The sequence below is a fragment of the Heterodontus francisci genome, chromosome 12, assembly GCF_036365525.1.
Source record: "Heterodontus francisci isolate sHetFra1 chromosome 12, sHetFra1.hap1, whole genome shotgun sequence".
NCBI lineage: Eukaryota > Metazoa > Chordata > Chondrichthyes > Heterodontiformes > Heterodontidae > Heterodontus > Heterodontus francisci.
The window spans coordinates 70,475,305-70,502,954 of record NC_090382.1 but is presented as its reverse complement, the minus strand read 5'-3'; the positions used below and the strand labels follow the sequence as shown (position 1 = coordinate 70,502,954).

Below are 27,650 nucleotides of genomic sequence, written 5' to 3'. Positions count from 1 at the left end.
TTGTCTCTCGAGATAAGGAGGCCCAAAAGAAAAGAAAAAAGAAAATATACAGTACAGTTTACTGCAGGAAGTACTGTATTTAACAAGACCATGTTGCAGTGAAATTATATACTAATGTGATGCATTTGTTTTTCAAAAACTCATAATGGAAAGCTGCATCATGAATGCTAAAATGAAGGATATATTTAACAACAAAGTTTGAGAAGAAAGTGGTAGTACGAATGGATTATGGAATGATTAACAGGTTGAAAAATCACAGCCTTGTACTTACCTTGGACAGCCTTGTAATCCCAAATACAAGTTCAAGGCAATGAAAACAAAGAAAAACAGCTGTGTTTTAACTTTTCACAAAAATCTATTTCTGTGGGCACAAGTTAATTATTTGTAGATGCAATTCAGATGGACAGCATAGGGCAAAAAGCTCAGTTTTATTTTAGCCATTTTGTAGAGATTATAATTTAAGACTAACACTAATCAAGTTCAAAAACTAACAAGTTGCATTTTTAAAAAAGCTTTTAAATGCATAAAATACTAAGATAAACAAGAAAGAATATTTTTATTTTCAATGTGGAATGCTAAGAAGGTACTAATTGTAACAGAAAGATAGGCTGTACAACATGTCTATATTGGCATATTGGCTGTTGTGATTGTGCACTGTAGCATCCTGTAAATTGTGGAAGTAACAGTCATATTGTTTGCAAGAATGTCTTTTAATTATACAGAAACAGGGCCCAAAGCAGTGTTCTAGGTAGGTGGCACCTTGGGGGTAATTTTCTGAGTATTTGCTGATGACAGAGAGTTTCTCTTTCACCATTGAATATTGGTAAATTGTGGGCAGTGGCTGGAAGTTTCTCTGCCCCCCGCATATACAAAGAAGATTTGTGAGATATATAACAGCCACTGGTAATTACCACTGTGTTCATCCTTTGATACCCAAGAAGACAGTGAGAATTTCTTTGCAGTGAGTTCTTTGTGACAAATGCCATTTATTTTTGCTTGGAGTGAGAATCTGGAGATTGAGCAGTGGATCATGGAGACACCAGATTGGGAATCTTTTTTTAAACGAGGTTTCCTCAGTTGGCATTTTCATCTGGCACCAGCAATTCGACAGGCCTCATAGTAGGAGGTGTCTTCGTGGAATATTTTTTACCATGCTTTCTTATCTTGAGCAAGTTGTTCTATTTTGAACTGTTTCAGAGTCCCTTTAGAGCAGTCTTTACATCTTTTTGGATGAACACCACAAATAGTTTCCCAGTCATTGCACCATAAAAGATCTTCGGGATCTGCTCATCAGATAGTTGCATTACCTGACCTGACCAGTGTAGCTGTACTTTCATGATCAAGGTATCTATGTTTGGCATGTCAGCCCTATTGAGAACTTCGGTGTCAGGGATCTCGTCTTGATATCTGATCTTTATCTGGTGCTCTGGTTACCATCACCTTGGGCACACTCTTGAGATGGGAGGCTGGGATGGGAGGGCACTTGTAATTTACAAATCAGGGTCCTACAAGTGCACAGGACCCTGACTGCAATTTTGAGGTACATATTAGCAGATCATGTGCCACACACATGCCACCATTTGTACCAAGCTGTGCACGGCCTAACTAGCCATCCTTAGAATGACTGCTGGAGGCTGCTCAAAAAAATGCCCAGGAAGAGATTTTTTTCAGGTCAATAACCGGAATGTTTTTTGACCTGCATTGTTAACTCTGTTTCTCCCTCCACAGATGCTGTCAGACCTGCTGAGTATTTCCAGCATTTTCTGTTTTTATTTCAGATTTCCAGCATTCGCAGTATCCTACTTTTGTCTTTTTTGGTGGGGCTAGAAGGAGAAGGAGCTATCCTCTTGGACTCACAAAAAACTTTACCTACCTCAGGACTGTTTTCTCCCTCCCCGGCCCCAACTGCCATCTGGCTCAGCATGGAAGCCAGCTGATATCTCACTGTCCCACAATAGGCAAGCTGTAGCAGGATGCCAACCTGGTGCACTTACCTCACTGGTAGCATGTAAATTTGTTTCAGGCCTCAAAATGCTCAGGCCTCAAGCCAGAAGGCCTGGCCAGGGAGTGTGTCTTCTCTGCTCGTCACTTGCCCTCTCTTCGCCTGTAGCTAAAATCTGCCCTAATTACTTTCTTTTATATGTCTTAGAATGCTTCACAGCAGATCCTGGAACTTCTATTTACGGTCTTTTGATGATTCCATTGAAAGTAGCAAACACTTGTTTTCATTGCCAAAAACTTAGCATCACACTGCCTAATGAAGAGGCCTGGCTATCTCCAAACATAACTAATACACATTTCTGGTTGAAGTGACCAGCAATCCTGTCATACTTTGTTCACCTAGGAGAGAGCCATCTTCACAAATTGGACTGCGCAGTTTATTTCTTTTTAACTTTAAGTAAGTTATGTTGCTTTCCTCCCCTTTTGTTAAAAATGGATAAAAGTTTAAAGTTCTTTGGAATATTATGCAACTCAAAATAAAACCAGTCAGATCATGTACGAAGTTTTCAATTTTTGGCTGGGTGAATAAATGGATCATAGACAAGGTTACATCCTAGGTAATGTGCAGCAGCAGAAGTAGCTATCAGTATAATTCACTTCCACATTTGTAGCTTAGATAGTTATTTCTGAGTCCATATTTTTAGTCTAAATTCCAGCGTAATATTTTGTTCCACACACCTCCGTCCTTGTCAGATATGCCAGGTTTAATATATTATCAGCTGAGTTTCTTTACAAAGTGTTGAAGCACAAAATATATCATCATTATGTACAGACTCCTTGCTTGTTGGTTATTAATCACTGCAAAAAAGCACAAAATAATTATTTGGTTATAAATGTAAGTTTCAGCAAGGTGCCATGTTTAATGGTATTAATGGTCATCCAGTATGTTTAAAAAAAATACAAATTTGAAATGAAAAGCAACACAACAGGACCAGCTTTGAGGACATTCCCAACCTAAATGCATTCATGTATTCTTCAGTTAGGAAGACACTGTTGCCAGGGCCAACTGGTTTCCCCCATCCCCTAGTAGAATGCTCAGCTGTTATAATGCACCAAAAAAGCTACAATACAGATCAACTATGGAAGGCAAATTTTAACATACTTAGTTGCGAATCCACTGCCGCTGATCCTCTCCATTCTACTTCAGTAACTAGTTCATCGACTATGAAAGCACTGGCCTAGAAAATTAGCTGCACAGAGCTGATTTTTTTAAACAGCTTCCTACAAGATGGGTTGCTACTTTGAGGAAAGAAGAGGTAAGGAAAGAAAATTGGATGAGGAAAAAATAAAATAAAACACGCGTCAATCTGGTATGTATAATCTCCTCAGTACATATTAGAAGTTAAAATCTATCATATATTAAATTATTTTGTCTGTGTGTATTTCCTGTCTGTGAAACTTAATTCCTGTTGTTACATTTTTGTTGCACTTTTGTACCAACTTTTCCATTATAAGTTCCTCTGTCCACATTTATAATGAAAGCTGTCTATGTAAATGTGTCACGCTGTAATTATAGCCTCCTACCAGTAGGAACATAGGACTTAGGAGCAGGAGTAGGCCATTCGGTCCTTTGAGTTTGCTCCACCGTTTGATAAGATCATGGCTGATCTGGTTGTCGTCCCAACTCCAATTTCCTGTCTGCACCCCTACCCCCACCGTAAGAAATGTGGATTTTATCATTTTTACTGGTCTTTTTATATATTTTTTCTGCATTATGAATTTTGTATAAGCCATTGGTAAATGAAGAGTTAACATTCGCTGTGTATCTTACTGGAAAAAATATAGTTTGAGTCAACCAGAATTACTTGTGATACAGACCAATAAGAAACAGATAAAGGGAAAGAAAAGAAGATATCGAAAACTATGTAACAAGCTGTGATCAAAATGTAACAGAAAATCAGGATGAGTCTCACTGGAAATGTATGACCTAATAACATTAACAGTTAAGGGGAAAGAAAAGAACAGATATTTAAAACTATGTATCAAGTTATAAATAATGCATTGTTTGTACACATTGATTTGCGCATGTGATTATGATTAATGTGCAAACTGAAGTACTGACAAACGAAATGGCAGGACCAAACGAAACAGTGATATGTATGAACCAACCAATCAGTGCACAAGAGGAGCCACCGGCTGCAAAGAATAAAAGAACAGACCTGGAGAGGTGCAGCACACAGATTTAAAGATGACAAAGGGAGAGACAAGAGAAGAGTCACGATCTGTCTGTGTCACAACAGCTGACGGAGAGTAAAGGCCGTCTGGACCAGGATATCGACTGCCTTGGATTTGTTAAGTATTGCTTTTAGCCTTAATAAATCATCCTGATATCACTAGATTAGGTGCCTCCTTGTCCGAATTTTTATTGTCTTGTCCAAGAACAAATTATAAGTAAGGTTCTAAATCTTAGATGGGACCAGACTAGGACTTGGAATATTTGGTGTTAGTGATTTGGGACCTTGGTAGTGTTTGGCCAGCCATTATTCATGCCAGGGAAGACAAGCTTCAGGGTTGTAGGATCAGTAGAACCTGCCAGTTGATGAAAGGTGAGTGAAAAGATGTCCCGGAAGAGTGTGAATAACATTCTGTTGACATACAAAGAGAAATTGGATAAAGTGTCAGACAGTGAGGTCCAGATTTTGTTGACAGAATGTTTGACAGAGGGAGAGAGCGCTCCCTTTGACAAAGAAGTTGCATATATTCAAGGGAGAATAGATGGTAAAAAGTTGCAAGCAGACAAAGCAAGGGGTCTACTTACTTACAAAAATGATGATTGAGCACAACAAAAACAAACTGAAGTAGAGAGATTGAAACAAAAGTTACAAGAGCTGTGAACACAGAAAGTTCAGGAGATTTAACAAGTCCAGAGTTTAGAAATGGAGAAACAGCAAAGCACAGCAATGTTGCAGCAACAAAGCTTTACTTGTTTACAGGTTAATTCACTAATGGTTAAATGCGAGCAGCAGGAGGAAGAATTGAATACTTGTGCTAAGGAGAATGTGAATCTTAGCCAGCACCACCGATAGGCAGACCACTCTTAGTGTGAGCTGAAAATTTATGAACTAAAAGGAAAGTTAGGTAGGCACAAGCTCTGGTGTCCACCATTATGAGAGGGGGCGAGCTCCTCTTGGAATGGGAGGACGATCAGGATGCTTGTGTGTCTGATGATCAAGAGATCACCCATATTCCTGTTATTACACACTCCCCCGAAGGCACATCAGTGCCTGTTGTTGTTGTAATGGAAGTCACCATTAAGAATGTACTAGGTACTACCTGCCACCCTGGTTTGCTCAAAGCTGTTTGGCTCACGGCATGCCAGAGACAGCTCAAAAATAAAAGGAATGTGTTTCAGTATTTGTGTGTTTGGATGTTGGAAGCTTTCGTGAATGAATGTCTGTTCCTACCTGTGCGTGTCTGTGCTATTTCTGCAGAGCTAAAACGCTAACTCTTTGTAGTCTGGCTGTTGACATTAGAGGTATAAGTTTGTTACTTGTTCTGCCTATATGTCTGCATATGTATACATGAGTTTATTTTGTATGAAACTTGAACCATGTTTCGGTTGTGAATCGGTTGCAGCTGTATGTGTTCCTTGGGCTCGGGAATGGGAATTTAACACAGATTTTTGGCAATTCAAATTCATAACCCATGACAGGAATCAATATTTTTAAGTGGTTTGGAATTAAGAAATTGTAACTGTAATTGTTGGGTGTTCATTTCAATTTAAGATTGCACACCCAGAAATGGGATATAAAAACTGAATTACATTTTAAATTAAAAATGCTGGTGTAGTGTTTTATTTTTATTTAAAAGCTATTTTGCAACTGAGAAAAGGTTTGTTTAGTAAGAGATAAGCTTCAGCCTCGAAGCCTTGAAGATGTCTGGCAGAAATCCAATTTGAAGTTTTAAAACACTTTGCGCTGAATTTTACACTGCCCTAGCGGGTCGGATGGTGGTGTGGGGGTGGTGTAAAATTGAGTGGGAGGCTCCGGGAGGCCGTCTCGCCCCGCTCCCGCCTCCGGCAAACATTACGGCGGTCGGGCTGGTTTTGGGGGATAATGGCCCGCCCCCCCGTGGCCAATCAAGGCCCTTAAGTGGCCACTTAACAGCCACTTAAGAACCCTCGCCCGCCTCCATGGGTATTTTACCCGTGGCAACTGGTAAAAACTGAATTACATTTTAAATTAAAAATGCTGGTGTAGTGTTTTATTTTTATTTAAAAGCTATTTTGCAACTGAGAAAAGGTTTGTTTAGTAAGAGATAAGCTTCAGCCTCGAAGCCTTGAAGATGTCTGGCAGAAATCCAATTTGAAGTTTTAAAACACTTTGCGCTGAATTTTACACTGCCCTAGCGGGTCGGCCCGCTGATTGGCCGGCAGCTCACTAAGGTGGGACCTCCTCCCTCAAGCGGGTGGAAGTCCTGCCTCAGGACAATTAAGCCTGGGGACCTGTAAAATGCGAGTTGGATCTCTGGGCTAGGCGGAAGCGGGTTCACCACCGACATAAAAGTCGGTCGTGAAGTCCCATCCACCTATGGTAAAATCCAGCCCTTTGCTTTAATTGGATCAGAGTTTTAAAACTGCTATTGCTTTTTTGCAGTTTAAATTAAAGACATGTCTTACAGTTTTTATGTAGCAAACATCAGGAATTGGAATAAAAATATGAAATGCTGGAAATACTCAGCAGGTCTGGCAGAATTTGTGGTGAGAGAAGCAGAGTTAACGTTTCTGGTCAGCGACCCTTCATCAGAACTGAAGTCACAAGTGTGGGTAGGATCAAAATATTTCTCCACCTTGGATATTTCAAATGGGTCTGGAGTATCGCTGTTAGAAGGGAAAATCAGTAAAAGTTCGCTTTTACGTTTGAAGACTGAAGCTATACTTGGACTTGCTTACCTCAAGGATTTCACAATGCTCCAACAATCTTTCACAAGTGAATGGCAGCAACCCTGAAGGGTTTCTCTAAGCCTGAATGCCTTTTGCTGTATGTGGACAATCTGCTCCTAGCAACAGTAACTGTGGATGAGCATCTGTTACTATTAGACAAATTGTTAACAATTCTGACATGGTCGGGACTTAAAGTAAATCCTAAGAAGGCCCAGTTACTCCAAGAGGAAGTCACCTTTTTAGGAGCATAAATCTCCCACAACAACACAAGTCCAGACACTCACAAAGTTGGAATCATGCAAAGACTTCTGCTCCCTACCTCTAAACCCACTCTCTGATTGTTCCTAGGCCTTGTCGGCTATCAGCGAAATTTTATTCCTGGTTTTGCAGCACTAGCGAAGCCCTTGTATGAATTTTTAAAAGGTCCCAAGGACAGAATTCAGTCCAACTGGACAAAGGATCACACCACGGCTGTAACGAGCCTCAAACAGGCAGTAATGCAAGCGACCTGTTTGCTGACGCCTGATCCCACTCAACCGTTTCACTTGGAAGTACGGGCTACAGACCAGAGCCTGACTGCTGTGCTGTGTCAAGAACACAATGGGAGACTACAACCGATAGCTTATGCCTCGAAGATTCTGCAAAGAATGGAAACTTCATAATCGGTATGTGAGCACCACCTTCTAGCTACATCTTAGGCTGTTCAACACTTCACAAACATTACTGGCCTTCAACAAATAATCTTACATTTGCTGCACATGCTACTGAACTTGTTAATGAAGCCTGGAGACTCGCTGGTCTCCTCATAGAGACTGAGTAAATGGACTTTAGAATTACTGTAACGGGACATTGACATCACCCCTAAGTTGACAACAGGGATGCCACAGCTCCTGGTATATGAGGGCGAGCCCCATAAATGTCAGCTGCCCCTTATTGATTTCGGTTCATACCACATGTCTGAGGGAAACATTTAAGGAGGTCCCAGATGCTTATGTCGACGGTTCCTCATATGACATGCAAGGAACACTGCCCACGGGCTATGCTGTGATTCTACCACACAAAGCAATGAAATGACGCTGTTCCCGACACTCCTCCCAGCTCGCTGATATTCTTGCTTTATTAATGACTGTTAAGGAAACAGCTGAATAGGCCCATGAATATTTGGTCTAATAGTGCCTATGCAATCAATGGTGTTCTAGCCCTGCTCAAGAATGCCTGCTGAACCACAGCTGGTAAACATTTGGCTCATGGACCCTGGTTACAGAAGTTATGGGCGGCCCTATAAAACTGTTCCCAGACCTGCCACATTGGCCACGTTGCAGCTCACGGAAAAGGACAGATCCACTATGAAGGTAATGCAGAAGCTGATAGGGCAGCCAAAGAAGCTGCAGTCTCTGGCAAATGGGAGTCTGATGACACTGACAAATGTTGTCCCATTGCAGCTGCAAAACCCTCTGATCCTATAGATCTTAGCTCACTCCAGCAACAGTGTGAACCCTGCACCAGTCATTTCCTGGCACGAACAGGACAAACCACTACCTGTCCCCATGTGTTATGACGGAGGTGGGAGGAGTGCACTGTCTTTTCTAGTTCCACTTCTCCACAGGTCACAACATATATTTCAAGGTTTACTCAGCTACCGATGCAGTCAATCATATACTCTACTCTTTATCCCAGAATAAAACACACCAACTAGGTTTCTTTAATAACTAATAAAATTATCAGTTTATTATAAAACAAGACTTATCCAGTAGCGAAGCAAATCATTAACACACAGATTGAAATATGAAAGTTCCCTTTTAAAATACCCCACATACAAACTCACACACATACTGGAAAAAAAAAATTCTCTCTGCACAGCTCTGTTACAGAAAAGGTAAAAAAGAATACTTTGGCCAAATACTTGATAATTTTTGAAGAAAAAAGAGAAGGTATGGAAGGATGTCAGTTGTCCATTTTGGTCTGGCTTCTAGGTATACGTTGATGGGTACTGGGATCTTTTCAGAAGCAGTTCGTTCTGGAGATGTTGAGAAATAGTCTGGTAGGCTTTCCAGGAGAAATGTGGCAGCAGGGGCTTCTGCTATCACTTTCTGGTTTTGCAGGATTTTTTCAAAGACAGGAGGAAAGAGGAGCTGACACACTGGACTTCTCAGGGTCTCTTATAGAGGTGCAGGAAAGATGAGCTGGGGATTTATTCCTTGGCAGGTTGATCTTCGACTGCTTTTCAAACACTATCCACATCCAAAACAATATCTCAGAAGCAAAACCCCAAACAACAGGTCAGAACCTCCTGACCACTACAAATCTTAACATGCCACTTTTCTGTAAACATCTTCCCCAGGTCACCAAGGTTTCTGTTGTTTATTTATCCTAAGGCATGGGACAGCCAGTAAAGGTTCTTTACAAACACAACATCTCAGTGTCCTTTCAGTGAAGTGTCAGCAACAAAACAACGTCTATGAAATCTTCAGCCTCCCAAAACCAAATCCATTTCCACCATTTAAATATGAGTACTCAACAAATTTAACATAAAATGGAAGCACTTTCGTAACACATGTCTCACAAGTCAGCTATCACAGTCCTATTGCTGATGTATCATCCCAACCTAGATAAGCTTCCTGTGGTATGTGTTCCACCGGTGGTTGGAGAGGAGCTACTTTTCCTCTTCCATTCCCACTCAACCGGGGGACAGTACTCAGCGGAGTCCACCCGAGACAAGATCCTGGCCACGGCTTGGTGGCCGACAATAGAGAATGATTTCAATCTTTTTGTGTACCGTTGTCTGCCAAGCCTGCAGAAAAACCTGCCTGCCAATACTAATCATGCCCTTTTGCACAGTTCTCCACCCCCAGAAGGTCCTTGGATGCACCTTCAAATTGGCTTTATTGGCCTCTAGCCCCCGACCCAGAGCAACTAAAAGAAGTAGCTCATTTTGGACACCAGTCACCACCTTTGTCTCTAAATTTGAAATCTATTACAGAAAGAACGACAGCACCCCAGAAACATCTAAAGATGAGGCAGAACAACGAATGAAGGGAAGAAGTGATTAAAAGATTGGGAGAAAGTAATTAGTGGCAGACCACGTACAACATAGGTCAGCACCCTTGGGTGAAGATGCTGTCCCTATTTTTTTGGTTGTGAAAGTATATTGATTGAACTTGTTATTCTTGTGTTACTTTGTTAAAAATGCGTTACCAAGAGCAAATGCTTATAGGCCAAATGCTTAATAATATTACCTTATTAGGGAAAAAGTGATTAATTGTCAGGAATCAATGCTATGCCACATTTCATCCTCAAGATAGGGACTGTAAGAAATGTGGATTTTGTCATTTTTACTGGCCTTTTAATTTTTTTTGTATTATGAATTTTATATATATACATGTAAAAGCTTTTTGTAAATGAAGAGTTAACTTAGGCTGTGTATCTTACTGGGAAAATTGCTGCCTCTACAGTTTGAGTCAACCAGAACTACTTTGTGATGCAGATCAATAACAAACAGATAAAGGGAAAGAAAAGAACAGATATCGAAAACTATGTAACAAGTTGTGATCAAAATGTGACAGAAAAGCTGGATGAGTCTCGCTGGAAATGTGTGATCTAATGGACCTGAAGATTATAATGGATAGTCTCTGCACATTGTTCTGCGCATGTGATCATGATTACTGTACAAACAGCAGTACTGACAAACGAAATGGCAGGACCAATTGAGACAGTGATATGCATGAGCCAACGAATTAATGCCCGGGAGGAGCCACTGCTACAAAGAATAAAAGAACAGACCTGGAGAGGTTCAACACACAGATTAGAAGATGACAAAGGGAGGGACAAGAGATGAGGAGTCACAGCTGTCAGTGCCACTAGAGCCAGTGGAGAGTAAAGGTCATCTGGACTAGGATATTGACTGCCTTGGATTTGTTATGTATTGCTTTTAGCCTTATAAATTATCCTGTTATCGCTACGTTAGATGTCTCCATGTCCGAATTCTTATTATCTGGTTCAAGAACAAATTGTAAGTAAAGTTCTAAATCTTACAGTAACCCTTGACTCCCTTGTCTATCAAAAATCTATCTAACTCAGCCTTGAATAAATTCAATGCCTTCTGGGGAAGAGAATTCCACAGACTAATGACCCTTTGAGAAAAAAAAATCTCCTCATCTCCATCTTAAAAGGGAGACTTTTATTCTTAAACTGTGTCCCCCGGTTCTAGTCTCCCCCACAAGAGGAAACATCCTCCCAGTATCCATTCTATTAAGTCCTTTCAGGATCTTATATGTTTCAATAAGATCACCTCTCATTCTTCTAAACGCCAATGCGTATAGACCCAACCTGTTCAACCTTTCTTCATAAGACAAGCCCTTCATACTCAGAATTAGTTGAGTGAACTGCTTCTAATGCAATTATATCCTTTGTTCAAATAAGGAGACCAAAACTGTACACAATACTCCAGATATGGTCTCACCAAGGTCCTGTACAGCTGCAATAAAACTTCCCTACTTTTATACTTGATTCCCCTTGCAATAAATGCCAACAATCCATTTGCTTTCCTAATCACTTGCTGCACCTGCATACTAACCATTTGTGATTCATGTACCAGGACACCCAGATCCCTCTGTACCACCGGGTTCTGCAATCTCTCTCTATTTAAATAGTATAAGCTTTTGTATTCTTCCTGCCAAAGTGGACAAGTTCACATTTTCCCACATTATACTCCATCTGCCAAATTTTTGCCCACTCTCTTAACCTATCTGTATCCTTTCGTAGACTCTTTGCCTCCTCTTGACAACTTACTTTCCTTCCAACCTTGGTGTCATTAGCAAATTTAGCTACCATACATTCAGTCCCTTCATCCAAGTCATTGTTACAAATTGTAAATAGTTGAGGCCCCGGCACTGATCCCTGTGGCACTCCACTAGTTACAGCTTGCCAACCTGAAAAGACCCATTTATCCCTATTCTATGCTTCCTGTCAGCTAACCAGTCCTTTATCCATTCTAATATGTTACCCCCTATACCATGTGCTCTTAACTTGTGGAGTTCTGTTGTAAAGCCTCAGTTTTGCATCTCTCCAGCCTGTCAACCTGTACTGCAGAGTAATTTCTACGCTCCAAACAACTCTACTTGTCTGCTAGTATCAAAAAATGTATCTTATAATATATGAAAAAGCTTATGTCTGCATATTATTCCTATCAATTTTTTCTCTATTATAAATTCCTATTCCACATTTACGATGGAAACTGCCAACGTAATTATTGTATGTTTTTCCCCAGTGGAGGTAATGCAGTGCCACCAGTGGCAGGAGGGTGACATTACTGTGTGGTCGTATAGAAACAGGAATGGGACATTCAACTCCTTGAGCAGTTTCTGCCAATTAGACCATGTATCAAGTTTACATTATAGATATCAGCATGAGAAATTATAATGGAAATATGAAAATAAGGACAGATTATATGACTCATATCTCATTTGCATCTACAGATACTGTCTCAGCATCTCCAATCTCTCAATTTATTTGTTCAAGGTGATTGGGTTATGTCAGTTCTTGTTCAGTCTTGCATATCTTAAATGAATCTTGAAGGTTTGTTTATTAAACCAGTGGATTCATTTCAAGTAACTAAAGATCATGTAACATTGTGATTGACTATTTCTGGTTGAATTAGGGAAGCATAAGTAGGTTACCTTGTGCCAACATCCTGGAATCGGTAGACCATCTGGGCCCTATTGTGGACACAGACACAGGAATGTAATGAATGAATGAATTCTACTTCATCCTGATTAAGTCATACATTTGCTTAATAATAAATCTTTTGTGAGTCACATGTAAACTATGCTATATAGTGAGGATTGCCATACAGAAAAGTTGTTCGAATTTTGAAGAGAAAGCGAAATGTTGGACAAAACTCAGCAGGTATGCCAGCATCTGTGGCTAAGTTTACCTTCCAAATGTGGAACCTTCGTCAGAATTGGATGAAGGGTCCATGCCTGAAGCTTTAGTTTGTCTGTTTTCTCCACAGATGCTGCCTGACCTGCTGAATGTTTCTAGAATTTTATGTATTTATTTCAGATTTCTAAATCTGCCATATGTTGCTTTTTGCTTATATTGGATGAATTTTGAGTTTATTTAATGAGAACATTGTTGGTGCACTTTTTATGCAAGAGTAAGGGTGGCTGAACCATTTCAGACAGACAGTATTAAATAGGTTGTGCAGCTCTGCTTCTTGTGTGCAATAATGAGGGATTCATAACTTTTTTTTGCTGTTTTTGCATGAACATCAATGCTTTCAATTTTCAGCTAAAATACATTAGATAATCATGCTGTCAGAAAGTCAGAAAGCATTAAATCACTGGAATGGACAGGTGGGACCTCATTTAATTTCACACTTCAAGAAATTAATCTCTGAAAACACAGTAATCCTGTCGTATTGCAATGGAGTAGTACCCAAGATTAGAAGCACAAACCTAAATGAGGGGCTAACTGAAACAATTGTCTATTTGGAAGCAGACCACTTTTGAAAATTGTGGGATTTCTGATATATATTAGACATTTTTATTTTGAAATGTTTATGCCTGGTATGAGGCTGCAGCTTGATGTGTGTAATCTCGTTTGTTTAGAATAGAAAACATTGATCTAAATGTTATTTCACTGTGACAAGTTTGGCGCAATTGGTATATGGTAACAATTATGTTTAACAGAAAGCAACGAAATCGCTGCTGTAAGTCATAAATGACATGTTATGTTGGAAGCTGCAATGTATGGGAGTGTATTACATCTGGCTCTGGGTATCTTCTTACCAGGTTATTTAGTTTCAAGATGCAGAGAATTTTCCAGTGTTCAGTAACTGAATCTCAAAATAAAAGTGTATTTTATACCTTTATCATCAGAATAATTTATTAGGGGATTTTAAATATGGCAAACTTACTTTAATGGTACAGTAAATTTTTTTCTCCAAATTATAGCATTTTATTTAATTAGTTTTTCTGCTTCAAGCTTGAGCTCCGGGTTTTGGAACTTGAGCGGCAGCGAGCAACACTGCGGTGCATTCATGAGGATGAGAGCTATGTGGATAGCATGTTTACAGATGAGGTCACCTCACAGCTTAAGAGTATGCAGGGAGAGAGGGAATGGGTGACCACCAGACAGTCAAAAAGAATCAGGCACGTAGTGCAGGAGACCCCTGAGTGCACCTCACTCTCCAACAGGTATTCAGTTCTGAATACTGAGGAAAGTGATGCTTCGCCTGGGGAGTGCAGCCAGAGCCAAGCCCATGGCACCATGGGCGGCTCAGCAGAACAGTGGGGTGCAGGGAAGACTGGAAGAGCGATTGTGATAGTGATTCAATAGTCAGGGGAACATACAGGCGTTTCTGTGGCCGCAGATGTGAATCCAGGATGATGTATTGCCTCCCTGGTGCCAGGGTCAAGGATGTCACTGAGTGACTGCAGAGCATCCTGAAGGGGGAGGGTGAACAGCCAGCAGTCATGGTCCACATCGGAACCAACGACAAAGGTAGAAAGAGGAATGTGGTCTTGCAGTCAGAATTTAAGGAGCTAGGTAAGAAATTAGCAAGCAGGACCTCAAAAGTAGTAATCTCCGGATTACTCCCAGTGCCACACGCAAGTGAGTATAGAAATAGAAGGGTAAGACAAATGAATGCGTGGCTGGAAAGATGGTGTAGGAGGGAAGGCTTTAGATTCCTGGGACATTGGGACCAGCTCTGGGGGAGATGGGGCCTGTACAGGCCGGACGGTTTTCACCTAAACAGAGCCGGGACTGAGTTCCTTGCGGGATGTTTTGCTGGTGCTGTTGGGGAGGGTTTAAACTAGCTTGGCGGGGGATGGGGACCTGAGGGTAGACTCAGCTGCGACAAAATCAGAAATGAAAATGGAAGGCGGAAAATTAATGGAAGAGTCTGGAAGACAGAGGAAACAAGGGTTAGAAAATAAAAAAAGAGTTTAGCAGTGCTCAAGGGCATCTATTTCAATGCAAGGAGTATAGAAAATAAAGCAGATGAGCTGAGGGCACAGACAGATATGTTGGCAGGATGCTGTCATAGCTATTACAGAAACATGGCTTAAGGAGGGACAGGAATGGCAGCTCAACATTCCTGGCTACAGGGTTTTCAGACGCGATAGGGAGAGGGATAAGAAAGGAGGGGGAGTGGCAATTTTGGTCAAGGAAACTATTACAGCTGTGAGGAGGGATGATATGTTGGAAGATTCATCAAATGAGGCCATATGGATTGAGCTAAGGAACAAAAAAGGGGGAATCACACTGCTGGGAGTGTACAATAGACCCCCAAACAGTCAGAAGGAGATAGAGGAGCAGATATGTCGGCAAATCTCTGAAAAGTGCAAGAACAATAGGGCAGCAATAGTCGGGGATTTTAACAATCCCAATATTAACTGGGACAGTTTTAGTATGAAAGGAATTGAGGGAGCAGAATTCTTAAGGTGCATTCAGGAGAACTTTTTTGCCTAGTATGTAGCAAGTCCAACAAGAGAGGATGCAGTTTTAGACTTAGTTTTAGGAAATGAAGATGGGCAGGTGGAAGGAGTGACAGTGGGAGAGCATTTTGCTGGTAGTGATCATAATTCAGTCAGTTTTAACATAATTATGGAAAAGGACAGAGATAGAACAGGAGTTAGAGTTCTCAATTGGGGCAAGGCCAACTTTACTAAGCTGAGGAGTGATTTAGTGAAAGTGGACTGGAAAAAGCGACTTGAAGGTAAATCAGTGTAAGAACAGTGGGAGGCATTCAAAGGGGAGATTCAAACGGTTCAGGGTAAACATGTACCCACAAAGAAAAAGGGTGAGGTGGCCAAATCTAGAGCCCCATGGATGTCAAGGAGCCTATAGGGTAAGATAAGGCAGAAAAGGAAAGCTTATGTCCGACATCGAGAACTCAATACTACAGAAAGCCGAGAGGAGTATAGAAAGTGGAGGGGTGAAATCAAAAAGGAAATCAGGAAAGCAAAGAGAGGGCATGAAAGAATATTGGCAAGCAAAATCAAGGTGAACCCAAAGATGTTTTATCAATACATTAAGAGTAAGAGAATAACTAAGGAGAGAGTTCGGCCCATAAAAGACCAAAAAGGTAATCTATGTGTAGGAGTGGAAGATATTGGTATTATTCTTAATGAATACTTTACGTGTGTCTTCACAAAAGAGGGGCACGATGCAGATATTGTAGTTAAGGAGGAAGAGTGTGAAGTATTGGATGTGATAAACATAGGGAGAGAGGAAGTATTACTGGGATTAGTATCCTTGAAAGTTGATAAATCACCAGGGCCAGATGAAATGTATCCTAGGCTGTTAAAAGAAGCAAGAGAGGAAATAGTGGAGGGTCTTACCATCATTTTCCTGTCCTCACGGGATGCAGGTGTGGTGCCGGAGGATTGGAGAATTGCTAACTTTGTACCTCTGTTTAAAAAGGGAGCGAGGGATAGACCAAATAATTACCGGCTAGTTAGTCTAACTTCAGTAGTGAGAAAATTATTGGAATCTATTCTGAGAGACAAGATAAACTGTCACTTAGAAAGGCACAGGTTAATCAAGAATAGTTAGCATGGATTTGTTAGGGAAGATCTTGTTTGACCAACTTGATCGAATTTTTTGAAGAAGTAACAAGGAAGGTAGATGAGGGTAGTGTAGTTGATGTGGTCTACATGGATTTTAGGAAGTCTTTTGACGAGGTCCCACATGGCAGACTGGTTAAAAAAATAAAATCCCATGGGATCCAGGGAGATGCAGCAAAGTGGATACAAAATTGACCTAGTGGCAGGAAACAAAGGATAACTGTTGACAGCTGTTTTAAGCGACTGGAGGGCTGTTTCCAGTGGCGTTCCACAGGGCTCAGTACTGGGTCCCCTGCTTTTTGTGGTGTATACTAACGATTTGGATGTAAATGTAGGGGGCATGATCAAGAAGTTTGCAGATGACACAAAGATTGGCTGTGTGGTAGATGGCGAAGATGATAGCTGTAGGCTGCAGGAAGATATTGATGGTCTGGTCAGATGGGCAGAAAAGTGGCAAATGGAATTCAACTTGTAGAAGTGTGAGCTGATGCATTTGGGGAGGTCAAACAAGGCAAAGGAATACATGATTAATGGGAAAATATTGAGAAGTTTAGAGGAAGTAAGGGACATTGGAGTGAATGTCCACAGATCCCTGAAGGTAGCAGGACAGGTTGATAAGGTGGTTAAGATGGCATATGGAATCCTTTCCTTTATTATCCAAGGTATCGAATACAAGAGCAGGGAAGTTATGCTGGAACTGTCTAACTCATTGGTTAGGGCACAACTTGAGTACTGTGTTCAGTTCTGGTCACCTCATTACAGAAAGGATGTAATTGCACTAGAGAGGGTACAGAGGAGATTTATGAGGATGTTGCCAGGAGTGGAAAAATGCAGCTATGAGGAAAGATTGGATCGGCTGGGGTTGTTCTCCTTGGAACAGAGAAAGCTGAGGGGCGATCTGATTGAAATGTACAAAATTTTGAGGGGCCTTGTTAGAGTGGAGGTGAAGGGTCTGTTCACCTTAGCAGAGAGGTCAGTGATGAGGGGGCATAGATTTAAAGTGATTTGTAGAAACATTAGAGGGGATATGAGGAAAAATTTTTTCACCCAAAGTATGGTGATGGTCTGGAACTCATTGTCTGAAAGGGTAGTTGAGACACAGACCCTCAACTCATTCAAAAGTAGTCTGGATATGCACCTCAAGTGCCGTAAACTGCAGGGCTATGGACCAAATGCTGGAAGGTGGGATTAGAATAAGTGGATCATTTTTCGGCCGGCACAGACACGATGGGCCAAGTGGCCTCTTTCTGTGCTTTAAACTTTCTATGATTCTATGATTCAAATCTGCAGTCATTTCCTACTCCTCAAAAAAACCCACCCTTTACCCTTCTATCATTGCAACTACAGCCTTGTCTCCAACCTCCCTTTCCTCCATAAAATCTTTGAACCTATTGTCACCTTCCAAATCTGTGCCCATCTTTATTACAACTCCATGCTTGAATCCCTCCAGATTTCTGCCCCGCCACAACAATGCGATAACCTTTATCAAAGTCACAAATGACATCCTATGTGATGATGACCTTGATAACCTATCCCTTCTAATCCTTCTTGATCTGTCTGCAGCCTTTGACAGTGTTGACCACACCATCCTCCTCTAACATCTCTCTCCTGTTATCCAGCTGTGTGGGACTGCCCACGCCTGGATCCATTCCTATTCATCCATTTGTAATCAAAGAATCACCCGAAAATGCTTCTCTTTCCACACCCACTCCATTACATCTGGAGTCCCCAAGGATATAGCCTTGACTCCTTCCTATTTCTCATCTACATGCTGCCCCTCGGCAACATCATCCAAAAACACAACGGCAAGTTCCGTGTGTATGCTGACAATACCCAGTTCCACCTCACCACTACCTTTCTCAACATCTCCATTGTCTCTGATTTGTCACGTTGTTTGTCTTACATCCAGTACTGGATGAGCAGAAATTTTCTCTAATTAATCATTAAGACAAAAGCCATTGTCTTCAGTCCTTACCATAAACTCTGTTCCCTAGCTGCTGACTCCATCCCTCTCCCTGGGCTGAACCAGACCATTTATAACCTTGGTGTCATATTTGACCCTGAGATGATCTTCCAACCACATATCCACTCTATCAGCAAGACAGCCTATTTCTACTTCCATAACATCGCTTGTCTCCACCCCTGCTGCAGCTCATCTGCTGCTTAAACTGTTATTCATCCCTTTGTTACTTCTAGATTTGACTATTCCAAAGCTCTCATATTTGGTCTCCCATTTTCCACACTCTTTAAACTTAAACTCATCCAAAACTTTGCTGCCCATGTCCTAATTCACAACTAAGGCCCATTCACCCATCACCTCTGTGCTTGCAGACCTACAATGACTCCTGGTTCAGCAATGCCTTGATTTTAAAATTCTCATCCTTCTTTTCAAATCCTCCCATGGCTACTCCCTCCTTATCTCTGTAACCTCTTCTAGCTCTACAATACTCCAAAATCTCTTGACACCTTCAATTTTGGCCTCTTCTGCATTCCTGATTTTAATTGCTCCAACATTGACAGCCGTGCCCTCAGCTATCTTGGCCCTTAGCTCTGCAATTCCCTCCCCAAGCTTTTCCACCTCTCTACCTCTCTGCCTTTCAAGATGCTCCTTAAAACCTACCTCTGATCAAGTTCCTGCCCGGATATGTACGTACGTGGCTCGGTGTCAAATTTTGTTTGATAACACTCCTGGGAACTGCCTTGATCTGCTTTACTATGTTAAAGGCACTATATAAATCAAATTGTCGTAGAAATACACATGGATTGTTCTAAGGCTGATCATTCATTTTGCAAGCAGTTCAGTCAGAAAACATAAATTGTTATAAATACAATCACAAGCACCTAAAATATGTATCATTTAATATCTTCAGATAATAATTACTATTGTATGAAACCAAGTGGGGCCTTATGTTTCAATGTACTGAAGTAAGGGTGTCATGCATGAAGTGACACCATATCTCACACACAAGTGGAAAGCATGACTGGCCCACAAAGTACTACTGAAGATTAAAAATGCTAACAAAACACTAAGATTTATTTCTTGGGATATAGAACTTGAAAGGAGTGAAGTTATGTTAAACTGGTAAATGACCCTGGTCAGGCTGCACTTAGAGTACTGTGTGCAGTTCTGGTCTTCATTACCACAAAAAGGACACTGGAGAAGTTGCAAAAAAGATTTACAAGGATAGTATCAGGAAGGCATATGGGATACTTGCCTTTATTAGCCGAGGCATCGAATATAAGAGCAGGTGGATCTGTATAAAACGTTGGTTAGGCCACAGCTGGAGTACTGTGTACAGTTCTGGTCGCCACACTGTAGGAAGGATGTGATTGCACTGGAGAGGGTGCAGAGGAGATTCACCAGGATGTTGCCTGGGCTGGAGCATTTCAGTTATGAAGACAGACTAGATAGGCTGGGGTTGTTTTCCTTGGAGTGGAGAAGACTGAGGGGGGACCTGATTGAAGTATACAAAGTTATGAGGGGCATTGATAGGATAGATAGGAAGAAACTTTTTCCCTTAGCAGAGAGGTCAATAACTAGGGGACATAGATTTAAGGTAAGGGGCAGGAGGTTTCGAGGGGAGTTGAGGAGGAATTTTTTTACCCAGAGGGTGGTTGTAATCTGGAACACACTGCCTGAAGGGGTGGCAGAGGCAGGAACACTCACGCTATTCAAGAAATATTTAGATGAGCACTTGAAATGCCATAACATACAAGGCTAAGGGCCAAGTGTGGGGAAATGGGATTAGTTAGGATGGGTGCTTGATGGTTGGCATAGGTGCGTTGGGCCGAAGGACCTGTTTCTGTGCTGTAAAACTCTATGACTCTATGACTCAGTACTGAGAGAATACAGCAATCAGGAAAGATTGAACAAGTTGGGGCTTCTTCCTTTAGAAAAGCAAAGACTTATAGGTGTCCAGATAGAACTCTTTAACATTAGGAATGGATTGGACAGGGTAGATGTGGAGAGAATATTTCCACTTGTGGAAGAATCCAAAACTAAGGGTTGTAAATACAAGGTAGTTAATAATAAATCCAATAGGGAAATCAAGAGTAATTTATTTGCTTAGAGAGTGTTTCAAATGGAGAACTCGCTGAGGTAGTTGGAATGGGAAGAGACTAGTGTGGAGTATAAACACCGGCACAGATGAGTTGGGTCGGATGTCCTATTTCTGTGCTGTGTATTCTTTTTAATTCCATGTAATAAAAACAACGTGTCTCAAACTGTTTCCTTTGCATCTGCTTGTCTGACAGTGTACTTAGAGTGTTATTAATGTTTTACAGTACAAACCTTTAAAAATAATGTGCTCTTTCGTTTGAGCATCATAGATTTCTGGACATATTTCTAAGATAACAAAGCAGAAAACACATACCACTGGACAAGGCTGATCTAATCCAGGGGGCCCTTGTTCTCCCTTCTGTCCCTTACTTCCTTTTTTGCCTGGGTAACTTCTCTCCCCCTGTGGAGATAATTGTTGTGTGGTTAAGAAATACTAGGCAAATTGGAATTTAAAACCAATGAAATGTAACATGGATACAACATCAGCTAGTGGTTATCTGTGCAAAAGGTACAATTTTCTTTCATTGCATTCGTTAAAAATGCACAGTAATATCCATGAAAAAGAACAGAAAGTTGTATAAAGCAGGAATGGATTCAAAAACTGAACAGACATTGTAGCCTGGATTTTATGCATGAGGCGGGGCTCCTGGCACTGGGCACCCCAGAGCGATCCTCCGGTCTTTGGAGTCAAAGTTTAAGGAGGCAGGATCTCCGTCCCTTTAAACACTTAATAGGGACAGGGATCCTGCCTCCAAGAGCTGCTGGCCAATTACAGGGCTGGCAGCTCAGCAGTATCGGCAGCGCTGCCGGGAGCGGTGGCCACAGCCATTACTGTAGGGGCCTCAGCCCCAGGCCCAGTGCTGGAAGTCCAGACCTGAGGTAACTGAGGCAGGGGCGCCGGGGCCGATCTAGAAGGCCACGGTGAGGGGTGGTACTGGGGGGTGCAGTGGTTCCTCAAAGGAGGGACCATCCCCCCCAAGCCTGCAAGGAAGGCACCTCGTTTTCCAAGGTTGTCCTCCCCATGCAGTGCAGCAACCCCTCCCCCACGCTGTGATCCCAGAGGCAGTTGGAACAGGCCCTTAATTGGCCATCATTAGGCCACTTAAGGGCCTCAATTGGCCTCTAGGCGGGAAGGCAGATGTCGGCCTATCCCGTCCCCCGGAAGATCAGGTCCGGCAATCCCACCGTTGGGTTCCGTGGCAGCCACTGCCACTCCGACTCTCCGGCCCCCCAACCCCCGCCACAGAACCTGATGTCGGGCTGCTAACAAAATCCAGCTCTGTTTTTGCAGTTGTCTACAGCATGTTGAATTTTTAAATTGTTGGCCAACTTTTAGATTTGCACATAGTTGGCAGTTTAATAAAATGACTTGAGAACATTTGCTCTTCTGTCATCTGTTTTGCATATGCGTTGTGGTATTTTGGGAGCATTGTGATGAAAAATTGTGCATTTCTGTTTTTGTTTAACTGTGCCGTGGGAACTAGGAAGATGAATTATTATTTTTATTTATCTTGTTTTTAAAATATTCAAACAAGCTAACCTGGCACTCGAAAAAACTGATACGGACCCAAAACAGCTGAGAACTCAAAAAAGCAACGTACAATTGAAAGGTAGCCCCGAATAAAGGATAATGTCCATGGCCTCTGTTATAAAGTGACAAAATAAGTTACATTCCTTTTAATTACATTGGTTTTTAGGTTTTTATTATTGTTATGTGATCATGTTCCAAAATTTGGGGTGGGTTGTGTACAAATTGAAACCCAATGGCCTCAACTATGACACACAGAAAGTAATGATTAGGGAAATGCAATGGGCATGAACTTGTCACGGTTTGAGCTGTAACTAGTGCCTATATTCCATCTATTGCATTAAAGGAAAAAACTGAAATACACAAAAATTCAATTTTTTTCTTAATGGATTTAGATTTCTTGGGGAATCGGGTGGGGAAGGGAAATAGGTGGCATGTCCTCCCCTCCAAGAAATTTTGTTTTTTTGACACCTTGGTGCATTTTCCAGAATTTTGAAATGCACGGCAAATCAGCATTCAGGAGAAGAAAACCAAAGGAGAACTTGGCAACACCAATGAATGTCACTGGAAGCCATTTATCATGTCCTCATGTACTTGGAGCCTGAATCATGTAACTTCAGGTCCTCAGAGTCTGTGCTGTGCACCTTCATGTCTCTGGAATTCAGATTGTGTATCACTTCAGCAGATCGGAGCTCAGTGCAAAATAATCTACAGCAACTAGATGCTCAAGTGAAAAAACCCCTAAGTTTTGTGACATGACTACATGTCACAAAATAGAGATTTTGCACATATGCCCTTGGGTGCTTTCACTAATGCTGAGAATTAATGCTAGGCACTCTCACAAGGAGTTCAAAGGGTTTAGATTAAACCTATAGGATTAAATGAAGGGAAGCAGGCCTTTCAATACTTGGTGACTTTTACATCAAAACAGACTAAAAGGCATATACCAGTTGAGAGTTGTTGACTGGTCTATCCTTAAAATATAACTGGGAACCATACATCGCAAGGTATGTAATAATAATCAGCCAGACTGCAATGGACATCAGTCAGCTGGCAGTAAACTGATGGTATAAAATATTTGAAAGACTGTTCAATATTACTTTTTGCCGTGACATGTAGGGCCCCATCTGGAAAGAATGAGACATATTAATTTCACCACATGGACATTAAATTTCAAACTGTTGCTGGGAAGAAGAGAAGGCCTGATACAGGGGTTGCCAAGCCCCTGGCTGGAAAAACATATTTGCATATTAACAGACAGTATTTGTAGACAAGGGACCATTCCCTGACTCACCCAATACACAAAGCCAAAAGTGGTTATACCAGTCACGTGACTACCCTGCTGGCCAACTGGGGAGTTTTTAATTGTAGAGACAGTGTTTGAACTGGCAGAAAGCTCTTTGCTCCTGGACTGAAAAGACCTCCTCTCCTCCTGTCTCCTCCCATCTCTTTCTCATGGAACTGAAACCCACTGAAGACACATGAACCCCAAGAGAGAAAAGTATCCTACAGTGAACAAGGTTTAAAAAGAATACTGGGCCACAACGAAAAGCAAGATCCACCTGCAAACAAGGACTCTACAGTGAGCTCGAAGACCTGTAACAAAAAACTCTTCAGATATTGTCTCAAACCTTTCCACTTTATTTTTCTTCTGCTCTTTTCTGTCTCTGTTTGCATGTGCGTATTGCGTATGCATGCAAGCGTGAGGCACGGCGTGTATCCGTAGGTGTTAACCGAATTAGAGTTTTAAGTTTAAGTTTAATAAAATTTCACCTTTCTTCTTTAGACCTAAGAAAGCCTGTTGTGCTCATTTCTTTATCTTATAATTGGAAAGCGATGAACAAGGATTCATCAAGGAGGAGCTAAAAACTCAGTATAAAAATAAAACTTTGTTCCAGTAAGACCAGGTGAAGGCTGAAAGGGAACCCTAGACCTCTTTCTCACCTGGTCGTTACAGCAGTCATACTCTTACCTCACACAATTGACCCTTTGTACCATGAAAGTGGCGATAAAAGTCATATTTCAAAATAAATTCTAGGATAATTGATACCACTGCAAAGTAGTAACTAATTGAAAGGTTTAAACTTTAGATGACATAATAATCTATGAGAGTGAAGCTTAAATAGAGTACTGATGTCATCTGAACTAAATTTATAACCTTGCAATTCTTCTAGAATAATCAGTTTACATTTATACCAATCACTGTTGTCCAAAAACAGTTAAATGGCCTTCTACTACGCCAACATCTTCAAGCATTTGCCTTACAAAAAAGGGACAACATGTATTTATGTACAGAGAGTCCATCACAGATAGTGATCTATCATAGGAATAGGGCTGAAATAGAGGCGCAGGACGTCTCTGCTAAGCAAAGTTTACTTAATTCAGTATTTTATTGCATAGCAGTAAGAAACAGTGACAGGAAATAGCAGCCCAGTAGTCTGCAAATCTATAAGAAGCTACTGTAATAGTAGACATGAATATTTCTGATAGTCATAATCCCATTTCAAATAACTCACCCATCCTCACTGTCAGCATTCAACAACACCACATCTACATTCTCACCAATAATCCTAACCTTCGCCTTTACACTATCCTTGCTGTTTCCACACCATCACCTTTATTCTCAATACAGATCCCCTACCCTCAACTTTAGCCTCACCATTCATCCACTCCATAGCATCTCCCCTCTCACTTACACCTTTCGCATCATACTTTACCCCTTCCCTTATTAGTACCTTCATCCATTACTCCAATCGGCATAACAATGTTACATCCTTGCACTTCATTCACAGTGCTGACCCCTCATTCCCCAGTTCTTAGTTAAACCTATATTAACCCTCATCTTATCCTCACAATGACTGTCTGAGTGCCTGTTTATTTTGATTTTTGTTGCAATCTAGTTGGTCTATTCATCCCTGAATGTCTGTTAGGGGAGGTGGGTTTGGGTGTGTCCGGGGAGTTAAATCCTCTAAAAGTGACATCAGGTTGGGATCATGTCACCCTCTTACGGATTTCATTGGGTCTGGATCCGAGGGGAGCGGGTCTGTCGGGATTTGTCAGGAAACCAATTAAGATACTCAAAAAGCCAATTAAGTACTGTTTTAACCCTTAATTTTGGCCTGTTTCCCGGCCTGTCAGCAATTTGCCAGGGTCACCGAGGTGAGTGCACAGGGGAGGAGCTTTATCAGTGAAACTGACAAGCTGGGAAGGCTTTGATCAGTGAAACTGAAGGGCTCCAGCCATGGCCAGATGAGGCTGCAGTTCAAAAACACTTCTTCTCTGACAATACTATGACTGCTTGGAAGATGATGTGCCTTCCAAGAAGTTGGCATTCATTTGTCTAATACTGCACTCACCTTCAGCTGCATTTTCCTGTTGCCAGCCTTCACCATGGCATGCGAACGGCTTATGCAGCTCTAACTTGTACCTCTGCTGAGGGGCAAAAGGCAAAGCAACACCACCACATAGAGCTCCAGCATTAACACCATCACCAGCTGCCTACCCCTCAGCCACATGTCCCTCCACAGGACAGAAGGGGTGGGCACAGAGATCCAGCTCAAGGAGGCAAGATCCCCAATGCAGGGTCTACAGACAGAGGATCAGCTCTCTCAACATGTCTGAGCACCAGTGCCTTAGGAGGCTCAGGCTTTCACAGCAGGTCACAGTGGCATCTGCAATCTCCTGGAACAAGACCTCCTTCTCAGTGGAGCAGGTGAGCATCCACTGTCACTAGCCGATAAGCTGCCTGTCACTGGAGGGCCAGCACATCCACCCCGGGGTCTCTGGCTCTCGTCAAGTTCTCTTTTCCTGCAAGGAGAGAAAGAAGACAGGTATGAGTGTTCATGATGGTGTGTGTGCAAAGGAGGGAAGGAAAATATTTGTGGAGGGTGACTGTGAGGCATGGGTGCAAGAGGGCAATAGGCTGAAGTTGAGTGTTGGCTGCTCAGATAGGGATGTGAGGTGCCTGGAGAGACAACAATAAGTGGAGCTGCAATGTGCTGTTCTGGGGCGTGCTGTGCAGGAGAATGCTGGGAATGCCAGAATGTGGGACTTGGCACCTGAAAGTCTTTGGCACTCACTAGTCATGCCCTCCTGAGGTCCTGGATCCTCTTGGTGCACTATCTCCAAATTGGAAGGGATTACACGTCTGCTGCTGACTTCCTCAGTCACTTCCATCCACACCTGATTTGTTGGAGAGCTTGTCCTCTTCCTCCCATCTTTTGGAGAATTCAGCTCACTGCAGCCCCTCAGATCCCACAGCAAGACCTCCAGATAAGAGAGAGACCCGGGGAGCAGCCTTCTCAGGTCTTCTCTCCATTGTTGTGGTTGCTGCAGTCTCAAAAATCCAAATCTGGTGAGTCATTGTAACCCATGCTGCAGTCCTTTTAATTAGAAATCCTTCCTTTGACAGAATGGACACATCAACTGCCCACCTTCCATGATTGGCTAGGGAACCTGGAGGCAGGATGCTAATGCCATGGCTCAGGCAAAAAAGTGTTCTAATTCAGAAAGGCAGTGGTGAAGGATGATACTGGAGCCAATCTTTAATCAATGACATTTATTTACAGAGTGAAACATTACAAGCATACTCCTCCTCACTCAACCACCACCACAATTTTAGTAAGTGTCTCTTTATACGCGCTCAAGTGAAACACTAATTAATGTCCTCCACCTGCATAAAATTACACACAACTGATATACAATTAACAAAGAGCTTCGGTAAAGCCTGCTCTAGCTGTGAACGAGTTCCTGAAATACAATGATCCTGCCGTTTGGCCAGGATCCAAGTTGGGAAATTCCACCCTATCTGCCTAAAACATCAATCTTCTGGTATGTTAGTGGAATTTGTACATAGTGTTATCACCTAAACAGAGTAAACAATATAGAAACTGATCAATGTACTTAGCAGGTTTTGCATCAGCCCGATTTAGATTTGCGACTTGAAATTTTGCTGAAATACATTTAAATGACAAGCGTTCAGATCTATTCCAAACTTTTTGAATTTGTAGGTTTGTGTGAATCTGGAGCTGAATCACACCTGCTGGTGAGGTCTGATAACAGCAGTTTTAGATTTCTAGTCAGTGTTACGACTGAGGCAGGAGGAGTGCACTGTTAATTCAATCCCACGTCTCCACAGGTCACAACATATCAATAAATTTTCCCACTTACCAAAACAGCCTATTAGATACTCTATTTGTCCCCAGAATAAAGCACACCAACCAGGTTTCTTTAATAAACAACAAAATTATTCATTTATTATAAAACCAAGTCTTAACCAATAATGAAGCAAATATATACAGGAATCGAAATATTAAAACCCCGTATTATTATTCTAGCCCTCATGCACACGTACATACATACAAAATCTGGTTAACCGGGAAAAAAGGAATTTTTGTTTACAGCTGTTACAAAGAAATAGAAGGAATTAAAAAAAAACTTTTACTGAAAAGATATGGGAATCCTTTTTTTGGTGATGTGTCCCAAAGTCAAATAGTTGGCGGCCACTAGAAATTTTTCCAGGCGAGGTTGATGAACAGTCTGGTTGGGGAGGTGTTCAAAGAAATTCAATGGCAGAAGGCTTCACATAGGTCTTCCATCAGGTGTGCA

General features: G+C 41.7%; 1 protein-coding gene across 1 annotated transcript in view; it reads right to left on the bottom strand.

The window, feature by feature from the left end:
* Window positions 1-571: 571 nt before the first annotated feature.
* LOC137375617 (collagen alpha-1(XXIII) chain-like) overlaps window positions 572-27,650 on the bottom strand; it is a 339,099-nt gene continuing 312,020 nt past the window's right edge. The window contains exons 17-19 of the mRNA XM_068042994.1: window positions 20,829-20,915; window positions 12,559-12,597; window positions 572-2,799 (exon numbers count right to left, since the gene is read on the bottom strand). Of these exons, the coding sequence (XP_067899095.1) occupies window positions 2,797-2,799; window positions 12,559-12,597; window positions 20,829-20,915 (129 nt within the window). The 3' untranslated portion in view covers window positions 572-2,796. The remainder of the gene's footprint in view (window positions 2,800-12,558; window positions 12,598-20,828; window positions 20,916-27,650) is intronic.